Source organism: Argiope bruennichi, chromosome 9 (assembly GCF_947563725.1).
Source record: "Argiope bruennichi chromosome 9, qqArgBrue1.1, whole genome shotgun sequence".
NCBI lineage: Eukaryota > Metazoa > Arthropoda > Arachnida > Araneae > Araneidae > Argiope > Argiope bruennichi.
The window spans coordinates 103,003,887-103,030,144 of record NC_079159.1 but is presented as its reverse complement, the minus strand read 5'-3'; the positions used below and the strand labels follow the sequence as shown (position 1 = coordinate 103,030,144).

At 31.8% G+C, this 26,258-nt stretch overlaps 1 protein-coding gene across 1 annotated transcript in view; it reads right to left on the bottom strand.

Moving 5' to 3' along the window:
* LOC129985037 (sodium/potassium-transporting ATPase subunit alpha-2-like) overlaps positions 1-26,258 on the bottom strand; it is a 217,597-nt gene that overhangs the window by 143,035 nt on the left and 48,304 nt on the right. The window contains exons 9-11 of the mRNA XM_056094964.1: positions 19,886-20,087; positions 8,911-9,080; positions 7,310-7,372 (exon numbers count right to left, since the gene is read on the bottom strand). Coding sequence (XP_055950939.1) covers positions 7,310-7,372; positions 8,911-9,080; positions 19,886-20,087 — 435 coding nt within the window. The remainder of the gene's footprint in view (positions 1-7,309; positions 7,373-8,910; positions 9,081-19,885; positions 20,088-26,258) is intronic.

Here is a 26,258-nt window from a genome sequence, read left to right as displayed (position 1 = left end):
GGAAAGATTCATAACAGCAAGGTTCGGTTACAAAATAATACCGAAAATTGAACAATTATTAAAAATTAAAATAATGATAGGTAATTTTATATTTTTAAAAAATACAAAAATAAACAATGCTCTGTATAATGAACTAAAGATATATATTTCTTAATGATTTATTATTGCAAACGTTTATTTTCTTACACGATTGATTCATTATGCATGTAACGAGGTATCTTATTACCAATTGCTGACATCGTTTGCGTTACACTCCTGTAGTGATTGGATTTTGAAGCGTTAGGAAATAAACGTTCATAGATGGCGCTAGACAACTAGCGCGAGTGTAATTAAAAGAGTGATGTGATTCGAGGGTTGGCTCTTGGAGTAGAAGGAGTTACTGAGCAGAGTAACTCGAACGAATCTGAAATAAATCTGTTAAGTTTTCTATTTGCCTATTTATTGAAAGCACTCACGAACCAGCCACGACATTTGGCGCCGTCACATTCTATGTGGCTTGAGATAAATGGAGGGTATAGAACTCAGCAAGAAGTGAGAAAATACGTGTTATAACAGTGAGTTTTGGTATAAAAGCTGGCATTGGTGGGCAAAGAAATGAATTCATAGAACTCCATCCAATCCTGCTTTTTTGTTATCCGGCGTGCCCTTCCGCAACATCAGGACGGATCCTCGAGAATGTACTGTATGTATTTCCGATGACAACATTCGAACTCAGCGGAACCAAGATCTGGCTCTTGCACCATAAAATTCCAAATAATTAACTGATGACGATGTTACAATTTTTAATAGTAAAATTATCAATGATAAAACAAATTTTAATTTGAACTCAAAGGTACCATTGGAAAAAAAAAAAAATGAAAGATTTTATAATATTTATAATAATGGATTCTAAATTACTTAAAACGATGATAAGTAAAAAATAATAAGAATGAAAAACTATCAATCTATGCTTTTATTAATGTACTGAACAACATAATAGTTACACAAAAGTTTTTGATGTAACAAAAATTTCTCGCCTACTCCCTAATAACATTACTATTCCCCTCCCCCATCGAATAAAATTGTGGTCCTTGGATAAGGTATTGTTTGCTATGGGTGCTCAGATTTTTATTTTTAAAGTCCACCATGAGTGTTGTATGCTCCGTAACATAATAAAGATGATAGATACTTGGGTATTATTTGCATGGCATTGGCCTACAATAAATACAAAATATTGATCTTTGATATGAATGTAACGTTTCTACTGAATTTAGCATTCAGACCTCGGAAGAATTTTTTTGACTGTTATTACTGGTATACTGTAATTACACAAATGTCAGAAAATCGAATACATAAATTAGACACATTTTTCTGACAGAATGAAATTAAAATTTAACAAAGAAAAAATTATAATCATATGATGACATATCAATCACATAAGGCATTTTTTATTGCGATTTTGAGTAATTTCGTTAACATCTATGCGAAAGTATAAACTGAATTTGGTAGCAAATTGGATATGGATTTACAACGTAAATGTAATTCTCTGTGCTAGATTTTACCTACTTACGTTTGTAAATACCATGCTCAGTACTCAAACAGCCGGACAGACAAACTTCCTCTGAATGGATTTTGTTCAAACATTGATAAATATTTACAAATTTGGTGTAAAGTCTATATACGAAATTTCAGCAACATAGCTCAATGCTATTTTGAGTTATCGTGTTCAATGAAAGACATAATTCCAAAAATGTATCTTTCGTATTTATTGATATTTGAAATGCGGAAATTCTTCGAAATCTCGACTTCGAAGAATTTTCACATTTCTCTTAAGAAAGAAAAATGTCAGTAAAAATTGTCTGAAGAGAGAAAAAAATTCTTCAAATTCTTGAAAAATTTAAACTATATCAAATAAGTCTGAAATTTCTATTTACTGTCAGAGTTATTACTAATGCGTAACACTTTTAAGCTTATCTACATTCTTGAGTAATAAATCATTTCAACTTTTCAGTCTTCACTAAAAGAGGGGCCGCGGTGGCCTGGTGGTAAGATCTCGGCTTCGGAACCCGAGAGTTTCAGGTTCGAGACCCGATTCCACCGAAGAACCGTCGTGTAAGCGGGTCTGGGGCACGTTAAACGTCCTGGCCAAACGTCCTTCCGCTGGTGCGGCGTGGTGTGGAGAGGGAGTGCCAGCTCAGGTGTTGTCCTCGTCATCTGACAGCGGTTCAAAATTACGAGGTCCGTCCCAAAATAGCCTTAGTGTTGCTTTAAAACGGGACGTTAATATAACTAAAACCAAAAACCAAAACCTTACTAAAAGCGTATTTTAACAAACAATAATATTATTACAACATCACAAGTTGCAAAAATTGTTTTCCGCGAGATCCACCATATGTCAGACGCAGCAAGAACGAATTTTGGCAATTTTTCCTAATAAATCACAAAATCTTATCCTGTTCTTTCTCTTCATCGGAAGATAAGACTTCTTGTCCTCTTCAATATCTCTTTTCGGGCACTTTTTTGCCCCATTCTCATCTGTAGGACTTGCGGCGGGCGATACAATCAGATTGAAGAATAAGATTACTCACAGTATCACAAAAGAATGACTCCATAGCTGATAAATTATAACATAAGCTTATTCTTCATATTTTGATCAAGTACTATATCCAAGAATGGCCTCTCCTAGTGTGTTAAGGAAGGGTTAGGTTAGGGAACAAGAATAGGGATAAGATGGGTTTTATCATATAGAGACGCATGCTCTAATGTCTCTTTGAGTTAAGGAATAAAAGATCCCACAAAAGTCTTGCTAAGTTACGCTAGACCAAGCGGGCCAATAAGACTTTTCATGTGATAGTTGATGGAAATGCCTTTTTGAGAAAACATTAAAAATTTCCTACGCACTATTTTGTAAAAGGTTCTTTTTATCTTGAAAATAATTTTTTTCTGTCCCATTCTAAAATTCTATAATGTATCTGTGGGAAAATTAGAACCTCCACTAGAAATAATGAATGAGGAAAAAGAAAATGAAATGCATCTACCACGCGGTTCTATTGAATGTAAAAGAGAAGCGAACTTCAGATACAGAATTTCTCCGAACATCAGGGGAACCGTTGTCTGACGGAATCGAATGGCGAAATATGTTTATTGCTATTATAAACTATTACACTGTTGAGGAATTTCTCCACCCCTGTATGGAAACGGTAAGAAAAACTCTCTTTGTCAATTTTTGTTTTTCGTGCACAAAATTAAAAACAATTCTACTTCGCAGTTTTCCGGAATTTCTGCATTTTAGACTTACCTGAGTAAAAAAACACACGCTGGTATATTTTAGTGATTTTTTGTCTGTGTATATGAAAATAAAGTCTCAAAAATGGGAGTGAGAAATGGATTGACTTTATGATCCTTTTTTAGAATTTTTCTAGGGCCAACATTATTACCATTTCTGTTTTAACCAAAAATTGCATAAATCTTTAAAATATAGTATAGCTGGCTAAAACAGGCCTTAGAAATATAAAATAGCTTCATTTGGAACAATTGTATAAAAATACGTAAACCTATAATTCGAACATAAGCTTTTTTTTTCTTTAGTACCACTTGAGCAAATGGCTTAGATCGGATGTTAGTTCATAACCACCAAATATGATAAAATTAAAAGCTATCGTAAAAATGATAGAATTTAAAAGCTTTCGCGATTTCACAGATCAAACAGCAACTTCGGCAACTACGAAAATTCTATCCTTTTCTATTTACCCTCTCGGGAATCAAGTCTTGAAAGAGAAGTTTGCTTACACTTCTCAAATATCGAAATTCTTTCTGCGGAATTCTTTCTTCAGACTCGGCGTCGCCAAAACATATCTTCGCTTTCAACTGCTTTTTTTTTTCCTGAGCTCAAAGAGAAGAATGATTCAAGTTGTATTTTTTAATTCTTCGCTCAGAAAGTCTATAAAAATTAAGTATTACAATACTCAAAATAAATAAAAATCAATCACCAGATTTTGATGAATCTCCATATTTCAGAATGTTTTCGATCTGAAAATAGTATTTGTGGAACTACTATGTATGCCCACCCGTTGGAAAGAATTAATCTACTGTATATCTGTCCAAGTAACTGTGTGCGCAATAACTTGATAATGGAGTTGGAGTGGATGAAATTTATAATATATTTTCATGAAAATTGTATATCAATCAATATCAAATTTTGATATATAGTTCACCGTATTCATGGAAACTGTATATCAATCAATATCAAATTTTGATATACAGTTCACCGTATTCATGGAAACTGTATATCAATCAATATCAAATTTTGATATACAGTTCACCGTATTCATGAAAACTGTATATCAATCAATATCAAGTTTTGATACACAGTTCACCGTATTCATGATAACTGTATATCAATCAATATCAAATTTTGATATACATTTCACCGTATTCATGGAAACTGTATATCAATCAATATCAAATTTTGATATACAGTTCACCGTATTCATGAAAACTGTATATCAATAAATATCAAATTTTGATATACAGTTCACCGTATTCATGAAAACTGTATATCAATCAATATCAAATTTTGATATACAGTTCACCGTATTCATGAAAACTGTATATCAATCAATATCAAATTTTTATACACAGTTCACCGTATTCATGAAAACTGTATATCAATCAATATCAAATTTTTATACACAGTTCACCGTATTCATGAAAACTGTATATCAATCAATATCAAATTTTGATATACAGTTCACCGTATTCAGGAAAACTGTATATCAATCAATATCAAATTTTGATATACAGTTCACCGTATTCATGAAAACTGTATATCAATCAATATCAAATTTTGATATACAGTTCACCGTATTCATGAAAACTGTATATCAATCAATATCAAATTTTGATATACATTTCACCGTATTCATGAAAACTGTATATCAATCAATATTTGATATACAGTTCACCGTATTCATGAAAACTGTATATCAATCAATATCAAATTTTGATACACAGTTCACCGTATTCATGGAAACTGTATATCAATCAATATCAAATTTTGGACCCATTACCGACAACGGGCCAATCGTCGGACGAACCGAATAGCAGATACATGAACTCATTAATGCAAAATAAAATATTGGAGCAATGAAAAAATAAATGAAATTCTATATGTTACCTAGATACGAAAAGTTCAAATCCATATAAAATTTTAGGTCCAATCGGTAGACCATAAGGTGTATAAAATGCATATAATCAGTTTATTTTCACAAATCACTTCGTATTATATCAATGTCCAAGAAAATAGAAACAGACCACTTTCATTGGTTTATTGAACACATAAATAAATGATTATATTTTATGAATTTTGTACTTCAATCAATCGGGATGGTGAATCGATAAAAGAAAGTTGAAACGTATCAGTATAACAGTTGAAACATCTGTATCAGGTATTGTAATAGTATAGTCAATGAAACAATATATTCATGGTTATTCAATACTCAAAGTATTTTTCATTGTGCGTCTACATGATTTTTAATGACCGAAGAGAAAATATTTTGACATCAATATATGACACTATTAAGCTTGAAACGAAAAACTGTTGTACTCTTTTACTGAACTAGATTTGTTTCATATTCATAAAAGTGAAATATTTTAACTCGGGTTTTCCGCCATTTCTACCAAAATTATGTAATTTCAGAAATAATACCAGTGTCCTCATAGGTTCTACGCTATTTTAATGCTTTCAGAATTAAATTTCTTTTAATAGATTAAATTTAACTATACAATTAATTCATAAGCATGGACATTTATAGCACTAAATTTGAGAAGAAATGATTAATAGATTACACAGAATTTATAATAATGAATTATATAATATATTAAGGACAAGGGACAAATAGTTAAAATAGTAAATTAATAAAGGCGTATTTTTTCCAAGAATTTGGAAATGATTTTCTAAATAAAATTATAAAAGCATCACAAAATGAATATAATAAAAAGAAATGAAGCCACAATAAATGCCATTAGAATGAAAACCCCAAATCAATCAATGTTTTATACCATATCTATACTTATATTAAAGATGAACGTGCGTGCTGCGCGCGTGTGTGCACCAAACATATGTAAAAGATCAATATAATTATAACTGCTATATAATAATATAAACCAAAAAATATAAATGAAATTCCTTAGATTTGGAGGGTAATAAAGTATTTTTACTAATATATTCTTTTTCAGCCTTCTCAAATCTATAAAAATAACAAATGCGTGTGCGTGTGTGCGTGCGTTCTACAAGCCAGATCTGCAGCTGGTGCATATATACCTTGGAGGGTAGGAATGTGCGTATCTTAACGATTCATTTGAAATTTTAATTAGAATTTTTATTAATACAATATTAAGTTGCATTTTGGCGTTTTTTCAAGATAACTTCCGAAAATATTATTGCACAAAAATAAAATTTATGCTGTAAAAATATCTCTTTAATGGTAATAGGTTAACAGTCATATAAATTTTTTCTACATTTTGGTTATTTTTTTTAAAATATTTATTGCCTGATATCCAATAATAGATTACATCGCTGTCCTGGAATTCAAATCGTTTTTGGTGTTTTCATCAAATATTTAATTTTGTTTTCTTCCATTGTTGAAAGTTAAACAAGAAGAATATTTTTCAATATCTGTGTACTTTACAAGATGAATAAAAAAAGTGAATTTACACTAACTCGAAATTTGGGAGATAAATGAGCCAGATATTTATTTTTTTAATAACGCTAGGTTGTCAGGAGACTAGTCTCCATTAGAAAGGTCCATGCACATAATAAAGTAAGACAATCAAAACATCACAGCTTTAATATCAGACTAGCTTGGATATGAAGATATTCATGCATATATGGGTTCATGGATATGAAGCTATATCAAAACGATTTATCTGATATCAAATATAACCAATATTCCGGGGAAACCAGCTGGCCTCCAAAGACATTAGGCAACTAGGTATAAATCAAAACCAGTTTCTAATATTATAAATATATATAAAGAGGCTTATATAAAGCTCGTTTCCATTCGTTGTTTTCCATTGAAATTTGTTGCAACTTCAAAACCAACAGTCAATAAAGAGATAATAGATATCTAGACTGTCGGAAAATAGATATCCAGGCTATTCATCGTTTATGAAAAGAATGAAACTAGTACTATGTATGACATAGCTATTCAATCGAAAATGCGAATTCCTCTTAGATTCTGGTGAAATTAAGCAATCAGCTCATGCTAATGCATCCCGGAGATAAAGTCCAAAGTTCATAAAAGGCTCTTTACAAAGCGATCCCTCTCACGAAAACTTTATCGATAACAGAGCACAAATGGATTTTTAATCCATCTCCGTATCTCTCATTCACCTGAATAAAACAAGGAAGAAATTGGTGAAAATTGTGCTCAACATTCCATGATGAGTTGCTCTCCGAATTGTAATTAATTTCATTATATTTTCAATAACAGCATACAAAAGCTATTGTGATCTCTGAATCAGGGAGATTCATTATAGGAACCGTAAAACATCATTTTCTTCCATTGTTATCAGCGCTGGTTTATTTCTAAATTTAACACAGAATTCGGTGGTTTTCAAAGTATTGTCGTTATCTTTACTTATAATATGTGTTTTTGTTTTAGGGCTCTGTGGTCCAGTGAACCTAGAGCTACCAAACTTGGCACACACATACTTTGGAAGCTAGAAATATGCACCTCGACCGATTTTTTTGAAATTTTAATTAGAATTTGTAGTAATTAAAAGTGAAGCGAAATTGCGGTATTTTCCCATGATAACTTTTGAAAATATTGCAACACGAAAATAGTTTTTGCATCATCATAAAGTTAAAAAAAATATTTTTTCAATGATATCAATGTTTTAACATATAAATTAAATATTTATTCCCAATGAATTTTTAAAAATATTAAAATAAAAACAAAATTTAACCTGAGTGAGAACGTTACGCGTGCATAGAAAAAAAATTATCACTATGTTCAAAAGCTCAAATTAAAAGATTAATTTAATACTTACTGCAGTCTAAATTTAAAAAAGTGTAATTTTAAGCATGTTTGTTTGAAATGAAATAAATATGAAATAGGATAGCTCGTAAAAAATAAATGCAAGAAAAAGTTTTCTCTGATTTTTTAAAATATCTATATTATTAATTCAATAAATGAGTTTCATTTAAGGTTGGATATATATACAGGATTTGGAGTGGACATTTCATTCTTTCAATATTTAAAAACAACATTTAGTGTAAACAAACTGAAGCTTCAGATATTGTTCTCTTTTCTAATACCTCGTCATAAAAAGTGCTCTTCGTTACTAATATTGTATGTGCATGAGAAAATTTACATTATGCAATATAAAATAGAATAGAAGGTGACTAATGTCGTTAACACGTTAAGCGCCATGTCAGTCATCAGTAAGCGATTCTTACTTTTATTTCGTGCCTCTTATTTTAAATATCGTCTATGACATAATTCACGATTTAATCAAAGACAAATTTGGCAAAAATTGATAAAACTGACCGATTAGTTAAAGAAACTATGCAGGGCGATGAGCAAACTATTACGTTGGAATTAGAGTTATGCTGAAATATGTAAAATGTATAAAAATTTAGTTTTTGGAATTCTCCAAATTTGTTGTGCTGTCAAGAGTCAACATACTAATACAGATTTCAGTAAAAAGTAAAACATCTCCCAGAGCATTATAGGCGTTACTTAATGTTGATAAAAATATCCTTTATACAAAAAAATTAATTGGAAACTGTCAAACACAAACGAAAACTTTGCTGCTCTTTCCTTTCCAGTAATGTACAGTACAATGGAAGAATCCCTTTGCATCTATGGCAAGGACATGAAAGTGTGTTTCAAATTATTCAGCGTTTAACCCATTAACGATACTTACCTTTATTCCTGCATTGCGGAAGTTTCTGATGGCTTCAATAGTCGAAGGACGGACGGGGTCCTGAAAGGATATCATTCCTAAAAATCTCAAACCTTTTAGTGGGATGGTAGTGGCTTCAAACTTGAAATAGGTAGGAAAATCGCTCTTAGGTACTTCGATATCACAGAAACCTTAAAAAAAAATTAATATAACATTAGCTTCAAAATAGATATTTTATAATTTGTTCGAATTTTCACAACTATTTTAAATGCCATGAAATAACTTAGCAGCAATATTAAGTATTTAGCTCCACATTGATCATGAAATTTACAGTAAATTTGGAATCCACATAACATGCTTGATGCATTATCCACGCTTTTTTACGTCCTGGTGTAGCCAAGTACTCTTTGCCGAAGAAGACATCGAATGGTTTTCTGAGTAATTTGAGAATACTTTGAGCGTTATGTTTTGGAGATGTGTAAGAGATTGAAACTTCTTTGTGCATTCACCAAATTCCAAGGGGGGGGGTACTTCTTAATTGAGGATAAGAAGCTTCCGGTACGGTGGTTGTTTCTCGCAATCCTTGTGGGTTGTATCGAAAAGGAGGGTCTGCCTTTCATCGATGACTGGACGTACTTCTTAAGGGAAGGGTTGTACCATGGCCGGGTTGAGATTGTACCATGGCCGGGCTGTGGATGAGTCCTCAGGTACTGGCCCTGAGGACTCAACCACAGGTCCCGCCAGTGTTGCTGTTGCGGCGGTCCGGCCATTCAATTTTTTCCGTGTGCCTTCGGGTGGTATGCACAATCAACGATTCAAGTGGCCACAGAGAAAAAGATCCAAGCTTACTTCATGTCTATTGTGGTGACTTGCATATAAGCCAGTAACAGCACTTCTACCCGGACAACTGTTTTGGCAAAACCGGATCGTTACTGGACTGTTAACCCCAAGGTCCCAGGTTCTATCCTCCCGCGTCCCATACCGCTTCACTATCATTGCCTTTTACATCTTTAATAGATTAACCGATATTTTAAAGATTGTTCCCTATGTTTCCCAGATTTATCGGAACCGCCAAAATATATTTGTGCTAACATAGATTACTAACTAAAACGATTTCTTAAAAAGAAATTGCTCTCGTTATAATTCAGCCATTTGACAGTTTTTAACGTTATTAGCAAGAAAAATCAATTTGCAATAGAAAATAATATTTAAATACTGTATCTATTTGGTAAATAATCTTTTTAACTGTCTTTATTTTTAAAAGGAGGAACCTAGTACAACGACGCCCTTTACGAGCGTCTCGCATAACCAGTGATTAGCATACACAAGAAAAAGGAATATAAAAAAGTGACTCATTTAACGAGTCATGCTTCACCGAGCGAGCGGAGAGGAGACATCGTAAAGTCACACTGGATTGTATCAGTCTGTATTGAGTGCTAGTTTGAAGAAAACCCTTATATCTATAGGAAGAAATCTTGGCCATGTAGCGTTGTCGAATTAGTTAGTAAGTGCAGGTGGAGCCTTATTTGACGAAATGGTGTCACCGTACCAAGTTATGGGACTACAGGAGGACAGCAAGAAATAAATGAGCTGATAGAAGAACATATAACTAAAATTACCGAAAAACTTCAGCAGCTGCATTCTGTGTCACAACAAAAGTTGCGGAAAAGATTTGGTCACGAGAAAATAAATAAAAGAGACAACAGCGCAATAAACTTCCAGTGAAATAAGTGAGATGCTGAAAGCATTGGAAATTATTGCATCGTGTATTGAGAAGTACCGTCCTGATAAGGTAATAGCTATGCGCGCTATCAATTCATTTAACGATAATGCTAATTTTCTCCAAATTTTGTCTCGTTTTCACTAAATTTTGAACTGTAGCCAAATGTTTTTAGACAATTTTCTTGTAAAAAAATATGCTGAATGAAAAAATATGAAAAATATTTTTTTTCTCAGTGGAACGAATTGTTCTATTTTACATGGATTAGTACGGAAAAAATAGTTCCGATTAGTCAGTATTTTGCATTACTAGTAAGATTAAGGAAAGAATTATGCTTGTTAACCCTTTAAAGGGCCATTTTTTTCAAGTCATATTATGTTAAAACATTTTTAGGCTCGAAATTCGAAAAAGAAAAGAGATTCATTTAGCTTATTAGATAAATTTAATTTGATCAATTAATTAATTTAGTTAATTAATAATTAAGTAACAAATTAAGACACATCATTTTGTCTGAGATAAAGAACTGAAGCATCTAAGTTTCAGTCTTTCTAAAAAAATTCGTCAGAATTTACGCCAACCTACATAATTTCATACAAAGATTGATAAATTTGGTGGGAAGCATACTTCCCACGGCCCTAGAAAGGGTTAACAGAGGTTTCAATGTAATCGTACTGACGTTAATTAAATCACAATTGGAGAAATACTATAACTCATTTATGAAACTACTAATAGATCAGAAATCTGAATAATTATCATTTCCAACATTAATGTTATTTGTTGTTTTGAAAGTGTCTGCAGCTTTGCGTTTAATGAAAAAGTTAATAATATAAATAAAATTATTACTAGAGTCTATGTCCCCCTGTTTTCCTTTTTAGCAAACATTTCGCTGTTTTTATCCTTTTTATTTATTGACTTTCATGTCATGTTTGTAATATTGAAGTATTTTAATCAATGTTTGACTTTTTTTCAGAATTTGCCAGCGTTTTGAAATTTTTCATATCTAGGTGTTCATGATAGTAACATACTATTTAAATATCATCAGAACTTCATTCATTTAAATAAATTTTGAATTCGCTGGGACAAATTCTATCTTGTAGAGAATTTCTGAAATAATCGATCTCAAAATTCTATATATTTATATAAAATATTAAGAAGTATAAAACAATGAAATTAAAAAAAAATGCTCTTTAGTACACTAATGAAAGTTTATTTTAAAAACTGTTTTGATTAAATTTATTCTTTTTCATTTGTCTTTTTTTTGTATGGTGAATAAACGAACACATGAAGGGCATTTTTTTTCGAATAGCCGGAAAATATCCTGTCTAGATTCGTTTAATGGAATAAAATGAAGAAAAAGAACATTTCCGTTTTCATTTCTTTTCAAAAGCATATCACAGAAAATAAAACGATTGCAAAAAAAAAAAAAAAAAAAAAAAAATCTAAAGCGAATCTTCTTGTTGAAGACCGATAATCAAAAATTGCGTGCCAATTCAATGAATTTCGTAATTTTCTTTCAAACAGGCGAGCGAACACTTTTCCCTTTTCTCCGAGAAGCGGAATTGAAAAATGACAGGAGTGCAAATGGAAAGTTTCGCTTTTCGTTTAAATAAAATTTCTTTTAACGGAAATTACACTCGAGTGGGTAATTTTTGAGGGAAGTTGATGTCACTTCTAAAGAACGACAAAGTAACATCTCACATTTATGCTGAATAAATTCTACAAAAAATATTTACCATGAAAAAAAATCCTTTTTTTTTTCTGCTAATAAGTGGTCTAGCCTAAATGGAAAATATTGGGACAGCTTACATGGCGGAACTTATTTGATCAGACTTTTCCCAAACTGACAGCAGATATTCTTGTCAACAAGAATTTTCACTGTAATCCTATACCTGTTTTTTGAAATTTATCTGCTCATGGATTGTGAAGCCTATTGCTGTTCAAAAAGTAACGATAAATGGTGGAGTCTCAGTGTGTGGGTGTATTGACTCATTACAGGTCTCATTATTTAACCTACAGTTACCAACTTTAGCACCCATATATCTGGAAAACAGAAAATTTGCAAAAAAAACGAGTTTTTTTTTTTTTTTTTAAATTAAGAAGAGTTCTCAGTGGTTAAAAATTGAGCAGAATTTTGACGTTATTTTTCGAATTAACTTTAGAAAATATTATTACACAAAAATTAATTTTATATCTTTAAAAAATTTTAAAAGCTCGATTTCTTAATGATATTATTTTCAAGGTAATGGAAATGTTTTGAGAATTTTGTCAATTATCTAAAGTTTTTGGTTAATTTGAAACAATAAATTATAGTGAAAACTTGAAATTAAAACCGTTTTCGTTGTTTCATCAAATATTTAATCGAGTCATTTTCTTCCGTTGCTGCAAACCTGAAGAAGAATTCTGTATAATATGCATATAGTTTTAAAAGACGAAGTTATAAAACCATGAAATTTAGAAGCCAATTAAGTAGAAAATTTATATTTTTAATAGAGTTTTGATGTGCTGGAAGTGATTTCCATTAAAAAGATTCGTTTACACAATGAATAAAACATATGTAAGTAATTTTAAATAACGGGGATGCAAAATCTGATAATTTGATGGTATCATGGATATGAAGTTCTATCTAAATGCTTTAACTGAAATTAAAGAGTTTTTATTAAAAAGAGATATAATAATATAGGAAAGAAAAATTAAGCACCATTTCAAAATTACAGTATATATTATCACATAAAGGTTAAGAGACGTTACATATGCTTGCCCTTTTGTTTGCCTGACGCCGGCTCTTTAATAATCATAAGCGATTAGGTCGACTTGTCCAAATAGGCAAGGAAATTTCAAATGATCGAAACGCCTCGACAGCATAAGAAGAGGCTATGGTTGAGTCCTAATGGTCATCGCCGGCCGCAGTGCAACCCCCCTCAAAGGAGGCTCATCCTATCATCGATAAAGGGTAGCCGACCCCACGGCATTTCTATACGCACCAGGTGGAAAGAAGCAAATAGAGCTTCAAATCCTCATGTCTGATGTCCTCCTCGGGGAGGATTATTTTAATATATGAAAATACACCGAAATATCTTTACTGACAATGCTTTCAAATTTCAATGCTAAGTTAATAAAATTTTTATTCAAGCATGTGAAAGGCAAAATTTATTGAAGAATACTTCGTCTGAGAGAGACAATTCGACATAGAATGATTTTTGTATTCACGATATATTTACAGATTTCACGTCTTGCTAGAATGTAACCAGAATCTTCCAAACATCTTTAAAATATTTGTTTAGTGAAAGTAAACAAATGAATTAGATGTAAAGAAACGGAGTAAGAGAATTCTAAACAATATTTTCATATATTATATAAATATATAAGAAATTTCCAATAGCTCTTAAAGAAACGAATTCAATTTCCGTCTGAACAACAGTGGAGACAGTATTTGCCGTATTTAAATCTCAGTTTTGCACACCAAATAAGTCTAGTATTTGCAACAAACTTTTTGTGAAATCTAGAAATAAAGCCTTTTTTATGAGGTATATAAAAAAGGTATGATAAAATATATGTATATTAAAATCTTGATGCAAAAGATTTTCAATTTTTTATACATTTATCCTCACTTATACCTCCATAAAAATGAGTATTCAAAATGAGGGGATTTTTTGAAATAAGTTAAATAAGTGAAAATAAGTCAAAGCAGAACAATTTCAAAAGGTAATAGAACTGCAGTAATCCATCGCTTCCAGTAGATAATCTTCCAGTAAAGGGAAGTTAAATAAGGCTCATTTTCCCCATTATGTTTTAGCGTTATCATCAAGTTTATTAATATTTATTTGGAAATTTCTACTGTATATTTTTCTTTATCACCTATCTGCATTAAGTAACTTCAGTTTAGTTATATGAATATCCGTTTGAAGGCAACAGTAGAACTATTTTGGCACAGACCTCGAAATTTTTAACTGCGGTCAGATGACAAGGACAGAACCTGAACTGGTGCTTCCTCTTCAAATTGCCGCCCCATCCTAATGCGATGATGTTTGGCCCATGACTTTAAATTTATCTTGCATCAGATCTGCATATGCGGTGGTTCTTTGATGAAATCGGGTTTCGAACGTGGAGCCTCAGGTCAAGACCTTACCACAAGGTCAATGCATTCCTCATTGGTGTTAGGGTTGTGTAGATTTTCTTAATCCCGATAACTTTTCATCCCACCTATTTATTATGAAATTTCCCGTAGAACACCATAAGTCATCAGCATTTGGAAAGGAGAACCTTGCTAGGGAAATCAGTGATTAACCTTAGAAGAAAAACGATTTTCAACAAGAAGAAAGTAGTTTAAAAATAACATTAAGCTCTAAGAGAGATTGCTAGAGAAAATAACAAATGTTTATCGAATTCCGTAATAATTTAATTAATTGTTTTGTGCTTGAAATATGAAGAAAAATTTAAAAAAAATATTTCTAATTTAATCTGAAATATTTTGTTTATATTTTTATTTTGGTAATCTGTGGTTGATTTCTCTCTATGGGCAGGAATTTATTTTCGAAAATGAATTAACATTATTAATTTTCGCTCAATGCGTTGCGACGGATTAGCCCCATTCGTAACTAACCCTTTCGTGCAGCCAATAAAGTCACGACATATTTCGTTTCTAGTACAAGAATAGATCCATTATATCTCGTATCGATTAAATGTTCCAAAGTAGAATGATTATACAGCAATATGTAAAATAAAATACTTCAATCATTTACGAGAAGAGTTCGTTCAATCTTAACGAACAATTTTTGTTCCTTTCCAACACTCCGAACAGAAAAAGATATGAATAAAAGGATATAGATTTCTCGACTAACAAGGTTAATTGATCTTTGATATATCTTTATCTTTCAATAATCACATTTTTAAATATAAATTAAGGATGTTAATTATATGTTGATGGATATGAAATTTGGCATTTGTTTATTTTAGTGTGCTAATTATCAATATACTATAATTATATATAATTGATTACTAATTCATCGTGTTAATATTATTAATCTAGTCATCTCCGCAACTTAGATGAGCTACAATAGTATAAAACAAAAGAAAGTTCTATTTTATATAACACGTGCACAACAAAGATGCCGGCGTCCTGGCTTAGGGGTACAGCGTCCCCCCCCCCCCGTGATCTCGGGTTCGAGTCCCGGTTCGGGCATACATGTTCTTTACCCTGTGTTCTGTCTGTGAGGTGTGTGAAAGAGACCCCCTCCCCTGTAAAAAGGGGTTGTGCAAGAGAGTGTGTGAGTGTCATCTTCATATGAGGTAGAAGTCAGACTTCTGCTCTCGGGGGCTCAGGGTTCCTTACACTCAGAAGCTATTGCACCCTTCTTTTGCTCGATCTCTTGGACTTGGTTTAAACTGGCGTTCAAACCAAGGAGAACAAGGAACAATAATAAGAATGGAAAATTCTGATGGCTAAACAGTGCCTGAAAAGTGATCAAATTAATTTTCGATATTGGTCCAGTTGTTCAGAATAGAAGTTCTTCCAAAGTTTTATTTTGCGATATCTATCGAAACTTTAGGAAATTGTAGGGGGAGGGGATAGGAGAGACTACCTAGAGTTCAAAGAAATAAAAATGATCAAAATCGGCCCATTGGTGATGAGTGCGAAATTCTGTATTGATTTTTGCCCATAGAAATTATATATGGAACTCGTGTTTTTGAAATTCCCTCTAAAATGGAGGAAAGTGGAGGACAAGTGACCATTAATGATCTATCTATTAGTCATGTGTTTATATACGAAATAAAAATTAGTGAAATTAGATTAGAGCTAAGGATTTGTTCTTTGATTTTTTTAAATATTTTTTATATACAGACTGGCGAATAAAATCAACGGAATTTGTCTAGTTTTTTCGGCTGAAGGCTCCGCAGAAAGTTTATTTTGCAATAATTAGTACTAACTGTACAAAGGCACTGGGTTCTTACTTGTTAATGAGCTACAAGAGAGCAAAAGAGACCGCGATATCGTTAAATTTCAGCTAATGATGTTTTTATTAGAATTTATATAATTACTCGTTAACTGACAAAAAATCCTCTAAGTGGGTTTAATAAATTTACAATTCGTTTAATAATCCTTTCCATCAGTAATAAAATCTTCTTTAAATAAATTCATTGTCTTAAGATTTCAAAATGGAAATTCTTTTCTTATAAATAAATGATTCTAAACCTAACTTCTTTCAAAATTGGTGAAATAAATGCATTCCATGCGAAATAATAATCTTTTAATGAAATGCCTTTGCGGCTGGATCAACTACAAACTGCATCATAAAATATTTTTAAATGTAATGAAATGCTTCAATATTTAATTAAAATTTCAAAAAAATATTTTGAATTTGAAAAATTTCTCATCTGCTATTTGATATGTAATTAGATAACTATACCACTTTGTTTTGTAGGATATGAAATAGAATGTTTGTTAATCTTCACGCCATTGCTAATTTAACTTCAGAGTAGACAGCTATGATGTAAGAAGAGAAAGATGAATTTTGACTCTTAGCTTTCGTGATAAATTCTTAGGACTTTTATCTATAATTCATCTTTGTTGATAAGCTGGTTCGCCAAGAATTTTGTCTGAATTGTACTTAATTTGATGTTGCCGATTCTTTCAATAAAATCTTACTGTAAGGGAGGGGCACAAGCAGTTTTATTTTAATGGCCTTTTACTTCATCTGTAAGTACATACATTAATAATAAAATCATCCCCCCCACTTCCCATAACATAATAGAACAATTGAAATGTAACTTTTAGGATAATCTATCATAGTATTTTAACCTCACTGTCTCATTTCTGATATAAAATATACATATACTAAACAAAATCCTTTTTCTTTAGCTTACAACAATGAAAAAATGAACGAAATTAAGTATTTGAGGGAATAATAATTTTTTTTTTATTTTTATTAAATAAAAAGAGGTCTATTGTTAAAACAAATATATAAGAAAATATTTTTAAAAAATTGAAACACATTTAGGAAAAATTGCAAGACTAATAAATCTCTGTCATTAAAAAGATAAACTTTGAATTTTAAAGTGTAAAAACATTTTTGTGGTGTAAATTTTACAAGAATTACTTCGAAAAATTTAAAAAGTTTTGGTAATTTTTAATTAAATGAAATTCTAAAGATCATTTCAAAAATCGCTCCGAAGTGCACATTTTCGAGTATATCTGTGCCAAATTTGGTAGTTCTAGGTCAAAAGATTTATCCTGTAGAGAACTATTACAAACATAGGCAAACATATTTTTCTTCATTAGTAAGGATTGCGTAAAGTAGGTTAAATTTAACTCGCCAACTGGACAATCTAAAATCACTCACATGTGACGTAATTTGATATTCGTGAATAATAAGCCAGATTGCTTCTTTTTTTTAAATAAAAAATTTAAATTAGACAGGATTTGAAAAGTGTGGGTTGAAGAACCACTTTAACCATTGAAAACTGTGGACGAGATATCTACATTCCAGAACCTCTATTTCGCTGTCCTATTCTTCACTCCTTTTCTCAAAATGTCTTGCAATCTTTTTCAAGGTTATGGATTTCTTTTTGGGATAAATTAGGAAATAATTTTCTCTCTTTTTTTTAGTTATTTATAAATATTTGGGATCTCCCATGTTCCCAATTCGCTCTTTGTAAGGCTGTCTTTGAAATGCTTCACTTTGCATGTTTAGGCAAATTATCTTATTCTTAAAAATATAAAATCGTATGATTATTATCATTTCTGAAGCAGCATCAAATGCAATCTGTAAAAGGTTTTAGATCGAAAAGTCAGTGTTGCAATTATGAATCGACCAGAAAATTGCCAGAATTTACGTAAGGGAAAAACATAATCTAATAATTCAGAGATTGTTTTTTTATCCAGAAAGCACTAGAGTTTAAAATTCTAGAAAGATCATCCTAATAAAATTGGATTTCATTTAGCTTAGTTATATAAGGTCCCATTTTAGAGTAACATTAGATATATTTTGGAACAGACTTCGTAATTTTGAACTGTGGTCAGATGACGAGAACAACACCGGAGCTGACACTCCCTCTAAAAACTTCCACACCACACCAGTGGGAGGACGTTTGGCCCCGACGGATTTGTTTGCACCAGACCCACTTACACAACAGTTCTTCTGTAGAATCGGGTCTCGAACCTGAAACCCTCTGGTTCCGAACCTTACCACCAGACTACCGTGGCCCTCTTAATAAAATTAGAAGGACTCTGGTTGAGAATAATTTGAAAGAACTTCCTGGAAATACCATTTTCTCAAAAAAATGTGGAAAAAGATGTTACATCTTGGTCGCTTTTACTGAATAACCCGATTATCGGATATTAAATTATTATTCTTGAAACAATATTAAAACCACTTTTAAGATAAATTATTGCAGAGAAAAAAATATGCAAGTGTGTTGAAAGTGGCAATTTTCCCTTCCTTTATATGTACTAACCTTAGCTTCAGTACATAATTTCTTTTACTCTTTAATAATGCACCTCGAAATGAGGATGGTGGTTGGATCTCGCCACCCTGGAGGGTACACAAATAGGTGGGGGATCTGATACCTCCCATCGATGACGGGACGTACTTCCTTCGGGGAGAGGTGTACCCTGGCCGGTGATGACCCTTAGGACTCAACCACATTTCCTGCCAATGTTGCTGTTGCGGCTGTCCGGTCATTCAACTTTTATGATTTAAATCCGTGTGCCTTCGTGGCGGGTCGGAGAGTCAGATGGCTGACTTACCCTTAATAATAGACCTCAAAAAGAGGATGACATGTTTCCGGTATGGTGGTTGGATCTCACCACTCTGGAGGGTACATAAAAAGGTGGGGGATCTGGCTCTTCCCATCGATGAGGGATGTACTTCCTTCGGAAATGGTTGTACCGTAGCCGGTGATGGCCCTCAGTACTCAACCACAGTTTCTGCTAGTGTTGCTGTTGCGGCGGTCCCGAAATTAGTATTCTTTATTATATTAGTATTAGTATTTTTTATAGAATTATTTCGTATTCTTTTGTCTTCGGGTGGGTTGGAGAGTCAGTGATATGACTTACCCTTAATAATAAATTGCTATTACAATGGTTTGATTTCTTATTTAGTGTATTTGTAAGTTATAAACTAAACCCTGCAATCCATTATGTATTTTATTTTGATATCAATTGTAATTACAATGATGCTGTGCCACCCTCTTCGAGCTGACTTAAAGGTATCCGATCCCATCGAAATTAAATAGAATATATTGTCATATAAGAAAGTTAGGTGAAAAAATATTGCATACCAATGACAACTTCTCCTTTAGATAAAAGATTCTCGGCCGTTTGACTGAAATCATTCAAGTAAAATTTGTCCAGTGGCTTCATTTCACCATCCACCAAAATGCTGGAACAAAAAGACATCACTATGTCTGGTGCACCTTTTACACTTAAGATGTAATTGCCATTTGGCTCTTCACATGTTGTTGCCTCCTCATGGACGGTTACCTGTTAAATAAAAAATATATAAATAAAATTGTTGTAAATCCAAGGAATTACTCCTCTGAGAATAATAGGATATATTTAAATGCTAATTCAAATAATAAAATTATTAAAAGTTCACCTCTTGTTTCTTAGCAATTTTAGCATTCAAAACGGGTTTCATTTTTAATATACATTGTTTTCAATAACATTCTCCAAGAACTAAAAGAATGATTCAAAACTGAGTAATGTCAATATATAGTAAAATGGTTATGTGGAATTGATCAGGTTGCCTTCACAGTGCCTTCTAGAAGCGAAGTGGGGAGAGAATCAACCATCTCAAAAACTATTTGAGATATAAAAACGTTCAATAACCACTTCAATTTAGTGTATAATGATACCTTGAGAATACGATTCCTTGAACTGAACACTGGCAATGCTCATTTATTAGAGATTTCTAATATAGAAATAAAGGTGCGTTTCAGAAAGCCAATTGAACCAATTGAGGGAAGCTCGGATTCGATAGTACTGTGCAAAAGCATCCAACAAGTTTAAAAAAATACTGCAAGAAATATATTGAAGCAACATATCATTGGCATCGATGTTAGTACAAAAAAGCTTTTAGGTGCACTGGAATCTGACATAACTCTGATTGTGGGATTAGTTCAACGAGTAAGTGAATGATATCTCTCTTGCAAAGTTCAAAACCTTCAAAGCATATCTTGTGCTATTATCTCATATGCTGTAAAGGTATACTGCAAAGTTGTTATCACGAGAATTATGATTGAAATCCTCAATTTCAGAGACAGAGAGAAGACTGAAAGTGCTTTTACTTAACAGAGAGCTTCTTATTTTTAACGCGACTAGCTCTGGACTTCTTGTCGATGCTGAAAACAAAAGAGAACTATACCAAATTTGTAGATTTATCTCAAATTTTGAGAAAAATCCGTTTAGAGGAATTCTGTCTGTCCAGCTGTTCGATTATAAATTAACGTTAACTACAAAAACTAGAAACCTAGACAGATAAAATTTGGCACCCAGAATAATTATCTATAGTGTAAACACCTATAAAATTCTGAGACAAATCCAACAAGAGGTTGGCCATCTGTCGGTTAGTTCTTTTAGAAACAGGCAAACGTAATAAGTCAAAAGCGTAGTGATTTAAATATAGCAAATTTGGTATGGGGTTTTGCAATTTCAAGTGTAATTTTGTGTCAAATTTTTATTTCAATCTGTTGGGAAGAACACGTCTAAACCCCAAATTGGATTTTCGGATAATTTTAACCCCTTGCGAGGGATTAATCCTTAAAACAAACTCTCCAAGGATCACATGATAGATTCAGTAAAAATGCTAAATTAACAGTATTAATTAATTAAATTAGTATAACACTTCTTAACTAATGTACGCCAAAGCCATGCAAGGCTGTTCTAAGATAACACCTATATTACAGTGTATGCGATAGTTTTTGAGAAAACACTCCTACTCGTTTTAATTAAGCATCAGCATTCAAAAGTGAATTCATAAGGAACGACCTTACTGGAAAGATTGCAAAATATCAATATATGTATTCTAAGTAATCTCTTTATTGTGTCAGTATAAATTACTGCACAAAGCTCCAACAGATCATTGTTTTGATATGTCAGCATCAGATGTATGTCCAACAACAGCCGAGATCAAAGTTACTCCAATACCGAAATAACAAAAAGGATACTATGAAGTAAATCCAATACAATTACATTGTTTTGCATGAGTTACCCAGCAATAATTTTAACGATTACAGTATTTTGAAATAAAATAATTTGTATTGATATATAATCTAGATTTTTTTCACACGTTCGATATTCTTAAACACATAATTTATAACTATATTCCAAATGTTCATCTTAGGAAAAATGATGTATTCTTCTTGACGCATGTATAAAAGCATGTAAAGAGCATTCTTAAGTAAAATGTGCCAGAAAAATAAAAAAGCATGGGCTGCGTTGCATAAATATTAACACATGTAAAACAGTGCGTAAAATTAGTATCAAGTTTTTATACAGAATTTAAGCTTGAAATTTTAATAGATTTTCTTGGCTGACTTTATAAAAAATATCATAGAAAAATATTTTACTGGTATTATTATTTATTCGTTATAAAATATTTTGTTGCAGCAAAATTATGATACATGTAAGCTTTATAAACCAAATTCAACCCTCTTATGATTTAACGTTTTCAAAAGCCAAGAAGGGAGAGTTGTCGGGAGGGGCACCTCCCTCAAGGGCTGGGACTTTTTATTTCGTTTTTGTTCCTCATTTTCGTAAGATCAAAAGGGTATTTGAAAACATTTTAAAAAATTATAAATTTTCCTCTTACTGCTCTAGTTGTAATGGACTATATTAACAGAGAGAACTGCAAATTTGAAATCTTTATAAGTAAAGCATCTGGTCACTACTTATATGATTTGCTGATGCTCTGCATAGATCATTTGAAGGGGGGGTAGTTGTGTGTTATAGAACAGAAGATAATCTTCCTCATTTATAAGAAGCCATATTTATGTTTGTATAACAAGAAATAAATACTTTCTTCATAACTTTTGAAACAGGAAGAGGATACAGAAATATATGCTTGCCTTCTTCTATACTGTGTATTTCTGCTGCATGTTTGCACTTGATGCACTTCTGGCAGAAAAAAAAGGGCGGAACTTTTTGAAGTATCACCCGTTTCATTTACGAACTCATTAAAATGGTAATTGCTACAGCTTATTTCTCTCTAGTTCTTATCCTCATTAAAAATCCAATTAAGTCAGTTGAAAGGATTCACTTTGATCTCATTCAAATTATCATTGACGACTCAAAAAATAAGTAGCCAATTAGATAATCACGTTGTTAGCTTCGACTGAAAATTTATGACTATTTTTAAAATACAACTTGGTGATATCTTGAGATGAAGTTTCGATCGCCGAACTACTAATTAACAATCGAATGTCATCTGTATTTTTTGGTTTTTATTTTAAATTGATCATTTAACTTAATCTGGAATACTCGAAAAATCTGTTGTTAAAATCTTACAGAGGATCATAAATAATTAAAGATCTAATTCATTTTATATTCTAAAGGATATCCATCCATTATTAGTTTCAAAGTCGGATTGGATAAGTTTGTTAATTACCTTGTTAAATTGTTGAGTGAAATAAAAGTTTTTTTTTTTAATGTTTTCATTTTTTTTTTTTTTATTCTAGATTAAAGTGTAAAGTCTTATTTACTAAGAACGTCTAGCGATTTTATTTCCAAGACGAAGTTTTGAAATTAAATACGCTGTTTTAAATAAAAGAAAAAAGAGCTACGTACAGAAATTTCGACTCGTGACTTTCAGTTTCTTTCTAACAAATCAGACTCGTTTTCCCACCTCAACAGACGAAAGCAATGCAAAAGATTTGTGTTCATGCTTGGGAAATTTACAGGATGATTGTAATATGCTACAGCCAACTGTTGGTATAGCTCGAATTTTTGTAATTACAGAATTTGAAAGCTCTTACTAATTCTCCCTCAAAGCATTGTCTGTCTGTTAGTATGGGCCAGGGTATATTTAGAAGGGGCTACCAGCTCAGGCATCGTCCTCATTACTGATTATACTAGTTCCAAAATAGCCATGGGGTTGCTTTAAAACGATCGTTAATGTAACTGCATTAAAATAAAGTTGGAAATTTTGATGATATGTCGGTGAAAGTCTGTCGGTCATCTTGAAGGTCAAGTAAGTTCATTCGAAAGTCACCACAAAATTTACGTTCAAAAGGATAATGGACGATATAATGACAAAGGAGATTTGATAATTGAGAAAAATCATTTGATGATCATTGAGTTCAACAATAACTTTTTCGTTATTGTTACGTTATTAGCGATGTTTGATTAGGTTTCCCAGACCTTTTTATTAGACGCTGTCACTAGTTATTGTTTCAGAAATTAAGAGCCAGGTGAATATGATAGCCAAACACATATTGGCCTATACTGATTTCTGTTCCAAACAACAAAGGGAAACGGAACGTGATTCCACGACAAGACAAATGTCTTGATTTCAGTAGTGAATATGTTGGAAAATAAATGATTGTTCTGTCTATTCTAGTAAATATTTTCATTTTATATATGGTTTTAGGAAACTTACATTCCATATAAATCTGATATTTCTTTTTATAAATTTAAAATAATCAAAAATGAAAATAATTTAAAGAATTTTATATTTTGCATTTTATATTGTAATCCTTTATTTATATATTTCTTTATTAATAAAAAAGCATAATTACTTCTTTAATTTAAGGCACATTCACTTTTAAAAATTAGAAATAGAAAAATTAGAAAGGATTCGAAAAAAAAAAAAAAAACCCATCAAGAAGAAAAAAAAAAAAAGATATCTTTTTGAAAATAAATCTATAAAAAAACGCACTTGATTATTCCTCGCAAAGAAAAAAAATTAAAGCTATTTCTCTTTGTTCAGGCTGTTTCTTCTTTAATAAAACATAAACACTTTAAGAAAAACCCAGTTTAAAAAATAACATTTTTTTAAAAACTGGGTAAATCAGAGAAACGAATGAGGCTTATAAACAAGCATCGCCGAATGACTGATATAATATCCTTCAATTTGAAGTTGTTTAAAAAATCGGTTTACTAGATTAATATATTCCAAATTTAGATAAAATTTATGAAATCCAATTTTTCAAATTTTACGAGGTCAAATTCAAGAAATTGGAAAATTGATGAATAGAATTCTTGTCGAAGAGTAAAGAGAAGAAACTGTAAGCAAAATTTAAAGAATGTTTATGATTGCAGCACAATTTACATGTGATGCAGTCAATTTAGATTACACTGTAAAAGTAACTAATTATTTATTTCCTTTTTAATAGGACAGTCTTACTTATTAGGTTGTCAGAAAAATGATTTTTTTTCCAACAGTGGGCTTAATTATATTTTTTCACGGCCAACTTCACACTTAAGCCGCATAATCATGATATATTTTGACAACTGAAACAGCAAGGCTTGCTTTAGAAAAAGTATGATTAATTCTACGCAAAAGTTTTTAATTGGTGCCCTTTCAAATATGCAAAGTGTAAATCAACATTTTCGGTATATTTTGCTTTCTTATTATTGAAAAGTTAAAAATGCTGTACAAAAAAGAAAAAAATTACCCAATGTGTATGGAGAAAATGTATTGACAGTACGCCTGTGCCAAAACTGGTTTTCAAAATTTCGATCCGACAATTTTGATGTTGTTGATGCGCCACGTTCTGGAAGACCAATTGAAGCTGATAAAGACACGATAAAATGATGCAAACCGACGAATAATTTACTCGTGAATATCACAGAGAGATTAAATTGATTGAATTATACCTTTCATGATCATTTAAAACCCCTAGGTTTAATCTCAAAGCTCGACATACGGATTCCTTATGTTCTTACGGAAAAAAATCTGTGCCGTCGCGCTGACGTCTGTAATTTTTTTCTCAAACATTGAAAAAAAAAACACGATCCATTTTTGAAGGACATCATCACTGGGGACGAGAAATGAGTCGTCTACAACGATGTTAAACGCAAGAGATCATGTAGTCAAAAAGAACAGACTCAAAGCACTTCAACAGCAAATATTCATTAAAAAAAAAGGCAATGCTGTCTGTTTGGTGGAATTTCAAAGCAATCGTTTTTTTAGCTTCTAATGGACAACACAATGATCAAACCTGAAGTGTACAGTCGTCAGCTGGACAAATTGAATGACTCACTTGAACAGAAATAGCCAGAATTGATTATTAGAAAAGGTATAGTATTCCACCCAGATAATACGAGACCTGATATAAGTTTGGTAATTCGCCAATAGTTTTTACAGCTTGGATGGGATATATTACTACACCAACCGTATTCTCCAGACCTTGTACCTTCAGATTATTATTTGTTCTTATCTCTACAAAAAATTTTAGAAGGCAAAACCTTTACACCAAATGAGAAGATCAAAAATCATCTGGATCAGTTTTCTTTCCACAAAGATCAAAACTTTTATGAGCGTGGAATTATGCTACTGCCAGAAAGGTGACAAAAAGGTATTGGACCAGAATGGACAGCACATAATTCAATAAGATATTTTTTCACTATAAGAAAATCGTCTTTCATCTTCACAAAATAAGAAGAAATTACTTTCCAAACAACCTAATATTAATCTCTCTGTCGGCCATGGAA